Source organism: Anabrus simplex, chromosome 1 (genome assembly GCF_040414725.1).
Source record: "Anabrus simplex isolate iqAnaSimp1 chromosome 1, ASM4041472v1, whole genome shotgun sequence".
Taxonomy (NCBI): Eukaryota; Metazoa; Arthropoda; class Insecta; order Orthoptera; family Tettigoniidae; genus Anabrus; species Anabrus simplex.
In genome coordinates this window covers 66,710,997-66,722,184 of record NC_090265.1, presented here as the reverse complement: position 1 = coordinate 66,722,184, position 11,188 = coordinate 66,710,997, and the positions used below count along the sequence as shown (strand labels likewise).

Genomic DNA, 11,188 nt, shown 5'->3' with positions numbered 1-11,188 from the left:
ATGTGTTGGGGCAAACACAAACACCCAGTCCCCAAGTCAGAGGAATTAATCAGACATGATTAAAATCCCCAACCTGGCCAGGAGTCAAACCTGGGGTTCTCTGAACAGTATCAAAATAAATGCCATAAATGCCCCGACCTGGCAGGAGCTGGATAAGCGGAAAGGAGAATGATGATAACAGAGGAAATGGTGCCAACTATTCTATTTGTAAGTGATTTGGTGTATAGTCACTCCACAGATTAGGAAATCAGAACAAGGTGCATTAAAAAGACTATGTAAATATTTCATGTAATTTATTACACAATCAGAAAAATAATCAAATCAAGAAAAGACACAACTTTGGAAGGCAAAAAATGTAAACATTTACTAATACTGAGGACACTGCAAAATGTGTATCACAAAACAGGGTGAGTTACTGTTATTTTGGCACAGTCTGTTATCTTCTGATCAACTAGAGCAATGGCAATGATAAATAAATAAATAAATTAATATATATAAAATAACATATGTTAAGTAGAAAATAATTTGAGAAAAGCAATGTCCCCTGGGTGGCAATAAAACATAAAATAAATATATAAAACACATGCTAAACACTAGCGTTACACGTAGTGTCTGACTTTCTTGGACAACAAAAGCAGGCAAGTAGACATCATGTTTGTTAAAATTCAAGCATGGTTCTAAACAAGTATGAACCATATATTCTTCCACTTCAAGTCGGTTCCAGACCTTGATCCCATGTTTCCCCAGAACCAATACAAGAGAGGGTTCTAGGTAACCAGCCTGCAAAGAAGGACACAAGGTATGGAAGAGAGCACATGAAGTGAAGCACAAACAAGATCTCCAAGGAATCAGTTAAATACAATACTATGAAGTTCTTTCATGTTGTCATCTTTGGTAAAATACTGTGCAATTCACAATAAACACAATTTCTTCAGTAAAAAATAACAAAATATAATTATGAATTAATATAACTCTTAGATAAGGTTTCTGATAGCAAATATTCGCACTCAGAGGGTTCCTCAGGGTTTGTACAAGACTTGTTTAACAATGTCATTACAAATTGAAGTCCCAAGATCGAAATCAAGTTATTTAATAATACACAATATCCAAACATATGTTTGCATGATTTTTTAAATTATTTCTTTTTAAAAACCAACAAATATTATATATTATGAATGAGTTGTTAAAAAATTGGCCAATTTTAAATTTGACTTCCACACCAAATTTGCTTCTGATTCTACTGTGACACAGTGACAGCTACTATACATTTGTGTGCACAAGCTGTCTGGCTACACGACGCTCAAGGGGTGGGAGACAGATACAGACATTTAAATTAAAAATGGAGATAGGATCAAGCCATTAAAATAATTTCATGGTGGCAGTATTTTCCTTCCCCTACAGTGTTACTTCTACGTAGAAATAAAACAATTAAAAATTAATTTATACCAACTATAAATAAACTTTACTAAATGCATTTAAAAAAATTAATTCTAAACTAAGCTCTTGTAAAAGTAAATAAATAAATAAATACAATGATTATTGTACTGTTCGCTTTGACTATATAAAAACATTCTAATATTCTTTTCAAAAGAAGTGCAGGTCCAAGACTAGGTGTGAAGCAAGGGTTTAGGACACCACGAGCAGCCGCTAGAAGATGCGACAGCTTTAATCAACCAATGAAAGGAATCCTCTCATAGAGAGCCTAACCTTATGTTATGTCAGTTTATAGCTCCAGATGGAATAAGGAGGCAGTGGATAAATTTAATTGGTTGAATAAAACAGAAGGCTAAAATTAACATTTTAGATCTCATTGTGCGATGACAACAATAATGACGACTAGTTCTTGTAACTTGATAACGAACGACACAAAGTTAATTTTCTCCTAATTCAACACTGACAGTTACAGAAATTAGCGGAGTGAAAGGACGGCTCTATGGGAGGGGCTTGTGCCCTCATGCACTACAAGCAGAGCTCTACTCTACCACACAGAGGTATTAACAGGTTAGCTACTTCAAAAAACAAGAACAATATGACAACTTTTCCTTCATAAACTTTTCGTCGTCTTTTGTAATATATAACAAAAAGAGTGTGCAGTTCACGATGACTTATGTAGTTCCAATTTCATCAGAGAGAAAAAAAAAACATTTATTGTATTATCTGAAGAAAATGGAACTCCCCCAAGTCATTCAGAGTGGATATGCTGCATTTTCCAAATCCAGATTTCTTTCCTAGACCTTAAATCTCTGTATCATTTTTGTGCACTGCTAATACACAGACACTCACATAATATATAGTACAATACAAGTAATATAGTATTTTAAAGCTAACAAGTTTTCTTCTCCAGGTAATCATTTCAAATAAATAAGCTTTTCCTTTCATACACTATCTATCAACGACATACAATTTCCACATTGCCATTATCGGCAAATAACAGATCTATGAGACGTAAAGTTTCACTTTACAAAGCTTTTGTCCAATCCTCATTTAATAGTGCGTCCTGGTTCCTCATGGCATATGAGCGAGCGATACTTCTTATAACTAGTGTACAGAAGTCAGCAAGTTACTGACTTTCCTTGTATGTAGAAATGTAGGCCAAAAACTTCCCTCAAAGGTTAAGAGGGGGATAAAAATTATTTTGTCTGATGTGGCTTCAACAGGAAATTCAACTTCCAACATTGAGATTCATATATTTATTTATTTATTCTCTCATGGTAATGTGATATAAGAGTGTTGGTGACTAGATTTAACAGTCCACGTCCATACCATAGGAAAAGCACATCAAATGACTTTTCCAAATGGATGAGATTTTTAGGAAAACAAGATCATTCCATTGTTAATAATATATAGAGTGCAAGTCTCTATATATGTCTGAGGTGTTAACACATTATTGAAACTTGCCCCCATAACATAGTTTCATTTGTCATTACATTTATAAATTTCCTTTCTTCTCTACAAGAAAGAAATATCAGTTAAAGTGTGCATGAACTTGAGACCTATCAAGTATTATTTTATTATTAATATATTGTTGTTATTATTATATTTTATTATTACTATTATTATACTAATAATATAAATATTTTCCTATTAATGGTCTAGTAGCAATGATTAAAAATGTACTGACACATTCCTTTAAAAGTTATGTATGCACACATTTAGTACAAATTATTTTTTACACACAATAGTATATATGTATACATATATAAAGTTGAACATATATATGTACACATATATGTATATTTATACGACGCTGTATCTTTAAAACATATAGTATTATGCCTCAACTAATGTATTCTGAATACACAGCTAAATGCGTGTAGGTTGTTCATCACAACCTCAACAGAAAAAACAACAACAACAATGACAACAACGACCACCCGTAAATCTCTCCAGACCTAACACATAATGCTTTTAACGAGCGAATGTAGGCCTCTCCAGACAAATGGAAGCGTAGAACCGTGCTTAATACGTAATAAGAGTCAAGAGACATCACATCTTTTTATGATTGTACTCAAAACAGCAGTTTGTATCGTTTATCATTTTGAGCACCAAAATACTTATATTTATATAATGTACAGTATTTATAATATGTATATATATATATATTTATATTTATATATAAGGTAGAGATGCACACAGCATCAATGTTTAAGTACAAGATACGTGGACTACACACACGGCTCAGGTAGCGTGCGCTTTACTACCTCGCTGTGGAGTCCTCGGAGGTGCATCAACAGAAATGTCATTTACCTTAACAATATAATTAATTAATCACTGCACGTACTTACCACCAAAGCATCACTTTGCTACATGCAAAAATACTCCCTATGTAGAGAATGGTACTATTATGTGTATATAAAAAATGCTGACAATGACTGCACTAAACCTGACATTGACACTGCTATCATTAGGACATCAAGGGTTAAAAGATGGGAGCTGGCATGACAGTAAGAACTGGAGGCTACAAACTCTATATGTTTCTCTAGAGTTAGTTCTAACCTAGAAGAGTTGGCAGCCACTTTGTTACCATGGAAAAAACATTCACTAGGCAACCATCTTATTTAGATGGAAATAGCAAAGGCAGCCATCTTGTTCCCATAGAAACAACATTAGGCAGCTATCTTGTTTCCATGGGAACGGGAAGTAGGCAGCCTACTTGTTGCCATGATAACATAATTAGGCAGCTATTCTGTTACAATGGCAACAATATTGAAGAAATATACAAAATAGAATTGTTGCCACAGGAACATTCATAGAATGAAGATGATGTAGATAGAGTGTTAGCATGTGCCCTAAGCTGCCACCTTTTCAGCCTGATATCGGCCAGGGTTGAAATCTGGGTTGACAAATGAGAATCCTTTAAATTCATCTTGATTGATGGCTCGTACTATATCAGCATTAATTGGTGTCAAAACAGGCTCTTCTTTGGTGAATTCAGCATCAAAATTCAAGGCATCCTTCTTACTCTTCTGTAAATGAAAAGAGAAAAAAATAGAATATTAAATTAGTCTTACACAAAAGAGAAAAAAGTCAGAAGAAAGGTTTCCTCTATAACAAACCTAAGTATGAAATATAAGTTTCACCACATCTGCCCCATCCAGGGGTTCAAACTTTGTGAGACATTTGGCAAGGCTAAATTTGGCATTGTTTTCACTTCCTTGTGCCAGACTCTTGTCATGTTTTCTGTCTGATCTCCATTGGTAAACTCTGGTTCTTTTCTGATCCTAACAAAGTTATACAAGGCCTAGGGAGTCTATAATGTTCTGAACATCTCCCATGAAAGAATAAGAGGGCAAATAGTCATTGCGAAAGAATATGAGTAGTCAACAGTGCAGTACAGTGTGCGTAAGGTACTGTAACTGAAGTGATGTAAGTGTGCGCCTGCAGTTATGTGTAAATTAATTGCTGTACTTTTATATTTTCAGAGCATCAGTATCAGACTAGCAGCAAATGCAAGAGATGAAAAGGAACAGAACACTGTGATTGTTGTGATGCACACAAAGCATAGCAAGGTTGAGATAGCACGAGTTTTGAAAGTTACAGATCATTTGTGTACCAAAGTTCGGAAGGAGTTAGAAGCCTCTGTCAGGGATATATTCCATGTAGCTAAGTGCAAAAAGCATTCACAACATTTGGATAGTATGAGGACACCACAGTTTGCACAGTAGGTGCAGAACATTATTGATCAAAATCTCGGAATATCCATGATGTTCACTACTCAAGGGCACAATCTACTTTTTTTCTTTCAATTAGCTTTATATTACACCGACACAGATAGATCTTATGGGATGGGAAAGGGCTAGGAGTGGGAAAGAAATGGCCTTGGCCTTGATGAAGGTACAGTCCAACATTTGACTAGTGAGAAAATGGGAAACCATGGAAAACCATCCTTAGGTTGCCAACAGTGGGGATCGAACCCACTATCTCCCGAATGTAAGGTGGCAAAATCTACATTGTGGTGCACAAGGGCATTCGACATAAGTCATATATGTGGAAAGGGCAGTTCATATTGGCACATACACACATGAATACCAGCTGCTCTGTATTTTGTTTTCAATTAAAATTTTTCTACAAGGATCAAAATATGAACAGGAGAAATGACTGATATGTGTGGATCCTCCTGATGCCTCCTGTGTTATACACACCAAGTTTCCCACAACCGTAATGGTTTTAGGGGTGGTGAAATGTGAAAGATATGTCATACCATCCCACATCTTTTTGCAGGGCTTTTTGAGCGAATGCTACAAGTTACACTGAGATGCTGGAGACAGTTGACACGCCCTGAATAAGGGTTATGAACTTCATATTGTTGGTCCGTATTGAACTGAGATAACATATAAATAATGCACAGTAGAGTTTTCCACCTATTCAATACTAAGTTGTATTTACAATATTTACATTACATGGGAGTAGTTTCAACCCTCCTCGGGGTCATCATCAGCCATATTAAAACATACACAACATTTGGCAAAATCCTAAAACATGTTTTCTAGCAGTAAGAGTCTTATGAAAATATAATTTTACAATATGAAGTGTGGTTGAAATGTTGCAAATGAAAATGAATACGCGTGATGTAGGTGAGTAATAATTAATACAAGAACATTATACATGCTAAGAATTCTGGAACAAAAGTACAATTAAGTGCTCTGTGTTGTTAAAATTTAGAGACTCATGGAATTCAGTAGGTCCTGGTGATACATAACAGTTGTGGACCGAGTGCTATGGCAATAAGAATAAACACAATGTAAACTGACACATATATAAAAACTAGCTGATGTACCCGTACTTCGTTATGGGATTCTAAGAAAGACTGCCTTTGTGGTTTTCCTAACTACAGAGAGTTAACTTAGGCTATTACAAAAACGTCAGTAGAAATGTAGGGATTAAAAGCAATGTTATCACGTAAAATACTCGCTCAAATGAAAAACATTTCCTCACTTTTAACGAACAGTACTACGATGCCGATCTAACAGTCCAAAGTTCCAGTGCTGGTACGACAGCAGACAGCCGTGAACACTCCTCTGCTATTGTTCCGTTAAATGTACACACTGTTCATTCCAATCAGTGCCTCAGGGTAGGGATTGAATAGCTCGAATGCGATGATGAACCAGTTTGTTTCGTACCAGTAGGATCAGAAAGTGTATGAACCAGAGGAAAGGCATGCTTAAGAAGAAAGTTATCTAACTCCCCAGCTACTTCCCGCCATTATTCAGACAGGCTGTTATACTCTGTACGACCGGGCGAGTTGGCCATGCGGTTAGGGCCGCGCAGCTGTGAGTTTGCATTCGGGAGGTAGTGGGTTCGAAAACCACTGTCGACAGCCCTGAAGATGGTTTTCCGTGGTCTCCCATTTTCACACCAGGCAAATGTTGGGGCTGTACCGTAATTAACGCCAGGGCCGCTTCCTTTCCACTCCTAGTCCTTTCCTATTCCATCGTCGCCATAAGACGTATCTGTGTCGGTGCGACGTAAAGCAAATAAAAAAATACTCGGTATACAGCAGTAATCCCATTTATCGGGCATGACTGGCAACAGAAGAGACAAAGCACATCACAACAAACAATGGTCAATGTAATGTTATTGTTGTTCATTGTCAGAGCTTTCTGTATTGTAGGCCTTCATATTTAGTTTTCTTACGACTCTGTGATATTAGGGCGTCTTACGGAATTATTTATAGCATAGACTGTAGTTCCTTATTCCCAGACTTTACATAACGATTTTCATCAAATTCTGTCTACCCATTTTCTCGTGACTTGGCGCTGATATGGACTTAGCGACAAAAATCCAAATTCATGAACATATCTGTTATCATAGCCGGTACAGTAAAAATGTATAAGACATAAATGATCGTAAATTTAATACTATATAATTTTAGTAATGTAGTATTTGTCGATAGGACCACTAATAACACAAATATTTGAGATTAAATTTTAGGCCTTCCCCTAAACTACCATTCCACTCAGCGTGAATAAAATTATTTACAGCTTAGATTGTAGCGACTTATTCCCCGACTTTGCATACTGATTTTCATTAAGATAGGACCACTAATACAATAAAAATTTGATAATTTAAGTTTAGACCTTCCCCTAAACTACCATTTCTCCCAGCGTGAATAAGATTATTTATGACCCAGATTGTAGCGACTTATTTCTCAACTTTGAATACCGATTTTCATTAAGATAGGGCCACTAATAACATAAACATTTGAGAATTACATTTTAGGCCCTCCCCTAAACTACCATTTCTCTCAGCGTGAATAAGATTATTTATGGCCTAGATTGTAGCAACTTATATCCCGACTTTACATACCAATTTTCAATAAATTCTCTTCAGCTGTTTTCTCGTGATGCGTGTACAGACAGACAGACAGACAGACAGACAGACAGACAGACAGACAGACAGAAATTACGGAAAATTGAAAAGTGCATTTCCTGACTACTATGGACACAACCGATACAGAAATACCATCCTTTTTTAAATTCTGAGCAATGTACAGACAAAACTCTTATTTTATATATATATATATATATATATATATATATATATATAGATGTACAAGTATGTACAGTGTCTGAGTAACAAAAAGTGTAGTTGATACTCTCTAGAAGAAGAGTCGACTATACACTGTATCAGCTTAAGCGGAGAATTTGGCAATTGGTGTATTAACCCGCGAGTGGTCGCTATATGAGATTTTCTCTCACATTATTTTTTGTTGTGATATTACTTCACAGTGATGAAAGGGAGATGACTGTTCCCTCTTCTAGCTGAGTTTATAACTGTCGTGAGTAGAGCGATTCACATTTGAAGGGTAAGCACCCCCTCCCCTAGTGTGTGAGAGTTTCTCTCATCGCGCGACCAATGGCGTTTGTGTTATGTTGAAGTGGAGCGGAAAACTTACTCCTGTTGTACGCCTTAGTATTTGTATTATGAGCACTTCTTGTTTTTGAAAATGTTATTGTGTTCAGAAACCTTGCTTTTGACGTAAATGCTACTAGATATAATGCATGTGTGAGATTTTATTTTTTTACAACTCCAGGATGGAAGTTATTTTTATGTATATTGCATATGTTATTTTAAGTAGCAATCATTTCAGCTAATCATTTCATATTTATGTTCGGCCCCATGGCTAAATGCTTAGCGTGCTGGCCTTTGGTCACAGGGTCCCCGGGTTCGATTCTCGGCAGGGTCGGGAATTTTAACCATAATTGGTTAATTTCACTAGCACGGGGGCTGAGTGTATGTGTCGTCTTCAACATCATTTCATCCTCATCACAATGCGCAGGTCGTCTACGAGAGTCAAATCAAAAAACCTGCACATGGGGAGCCGAACTTGTCCTCGGACACTCCCGGCACTAAAAGCCATACGCCATTTCATTTTCTTTATTTCATTTTTACCTAAAATATATAAGGTAGAACTTGCGTTTGATTTCAGTGGCAAATTTCAGCCTTAACGCCCCAAAAAACTGTGAAAAATGTCACTTTTATTTTAATGTGAGAGAAAGTCTCACGCGTGACCTCTCGCGTTACATTTTGGCTAGCGACCACTCGCGGGTTAAGTAACCAAGCTGTGTTGATGGGCTGCTTGGTTGATTGTTGTGCAGAATGTGAAGTTTTTTTAAATTCTTGTTGAGAAGAAAGTAGACACTGCGCGTGGTAATATTAATTGGTGGAATTCTCAGTTCATAGCGGAAAACAAATTAGACCTATTAAAATTGAGAAAAGCCAGTAAAAAGCAAAGTACGCAGAAAGAGGAAAAGATTACCACAAAGTGAAAGGACACTTACCTTGCGCTGTGGTGTGTGTAGCTTAGCTGATAGTGTGCGACTGGTGGCAGAAGGGGAAATATGGGCGGGGAGGAGGGCAGGCGCATGCGGGATGGGTAGAGTGGATGTGGCTTAGGAGGGGGTGGGGTGGGGGGGTTGGAAGGGGGATTTAAGGCGGAGCTGAAGGGTGCGGGAGAAAGGGTAACTGTTTCAGAAAAGTACGCTTAATTAAACTTAGGATTGAGTTCTGGTTGGCTGAATTATTATTTCTGAGAAAAGTTATAAATAAATCGTAAAGTATGTTGGGTTTCTCTGAGATTTCATTAAGATTGTAAATGGCATTAAAATATTGGTCTAAGTGTATGTAGTAGTTTTCCGTTATGTTGAGTAAAGGACCCTTATTTGCTAATTCAAGGATGTCCATATCCTGCTCGATATTGGTAATTATTATGGTTATAATCTTGCATGTGTTGGCCGATAGCTGAAAACTTATTGTATTTTATTGTGTCAGTGTGCTCATGGTATCTTATATTGAAGTTTCTTTCGGTTTGCCCAATGTAGGATTTTTCACAGGTATTGCATTTGAGCTTATAAACTCTTGATTTTAAAAAACTGCTGGTCTTGTTGATATGTGAAGTATTGTATAAAATGTTCATGTTTTTATTGTTGGTTTTTAAAGCTATTTTAACACCTTGTTTCTTGAAGATATTGGTTAACTTGTAAATATCATTGTTGAACGTGAAAGTGGAAAATATTAGAGGTTTATTTATTTCTTTTTTGAGGGTACTTTTAGGGCAATGTTTGTGTTTATTGATTATCCTTTCTATAAAATGATTGCTGAAGCCATTGAATTTTGCAATACCGCGGATTGTGTTAACTTCATTCTTTAGATCTTTCTTGGACATAGGTATGCTAAAAGCTTGATGAACTAGATGTTGTATGTAGCTTGTTTTTGGGATTGGGGGTGTACTGAATCTTGGCGAATGGTGGAGGCTGTTTGAGTAGGTTTTCTGAATATTTTATAACTGAAAGAATCTGAGTTCCTAGTGATAGTTAAATCTAGAAAGTTGATTTTTTTTATTTGATTCCGATTCTAGTGTGAATTTGATATGAGGATCAATATTGTTGAGTCTTAGGAGGGTGGTGGAAGCGTTAATTGATTTTTCGTCCATGATTACAAACATCTGGCCCAGAAGTGAATGTTTTCAAATTCATTGTCAATTTTGGTGTATTCGAGGAAATCTTAGGTATATTTCTGCCAAGATGCCTGAGGCCAGTGATCCCATTGCCAAACCATCCTGTTGGTATATAACATTGTCGAAAGTGAAAAAGTTATTGTTGACAATTAGTTTTAATACTGTGATAAAATCTTGTATCTCTAGTTTGCTTAAGGGCTGTTTTTGTTTAAATTTTTTTAATTATCAGAATTAATTTGGTTACTTGTATGCTTATTTATTTATTTATTTATTTATGTCTTTCTGTACATGGCGGGGCTCAGGCTATGAAGCCTGCTATTATGCCAAACCATATAATTATCCACCTGCATAAACATAATATACTGAACATTATAACTACTTAAAAAATAAGTTAATTATAATTTAAAGTTAATGTGAAATGTAATTTGTATGAAATGTAAAGCATCATAAAAATCATTTTAACATTTTAAAATTAATTTATAATATTTACTATTATTAAAGCTATATCTCGAAAAATATAAACTATAATGTTTCTAACCTTACATTGACATTTTATACATTTAACTTAATAATCTAAAATTTAAGGGTACTTCTAAGAGTAAATCAATCTGAGTGTAGGTAAAATTTCCAGCACATTCTTCTGAATAGCTTTAGGTTGCTTATGTCTCTAATTTCAGCCGGGAGAGAATTCCAGGAACGTATGGTCCCCGGTACAAATGACTTGTTATACGT

General features: G+C 35.9%; 1 protein-coding gene across 4 annotated transcripts in view; it reads right to left on the bottom strand.

Annotated features, from left to right (window-relative positions):
• Positions 1-276: 276 nt before the first annotated feature.
• The window catches only part of Pkc98E (Protein kinase C), a 247,283-nt gene continuing 236,371 nt past the window's right edge, over positions 277-11,188 (bottom strand). For all 4 annotated transcript variants that reach the window (XM_067156247.2, XM_067156255.2, XM_067156239.2 and 1 more), the window contains exon 14: positions 277-4,466. In XM_067156247.2, the coding sequence (XP_067012348.1) occupies positions 4,290-4,466 (177 nt within the window). In that variant the 3' untranslated portion in view covers positions 277-4,289. The remainder of the gene's footprint in view (positions 4,467-11,188) is intronic.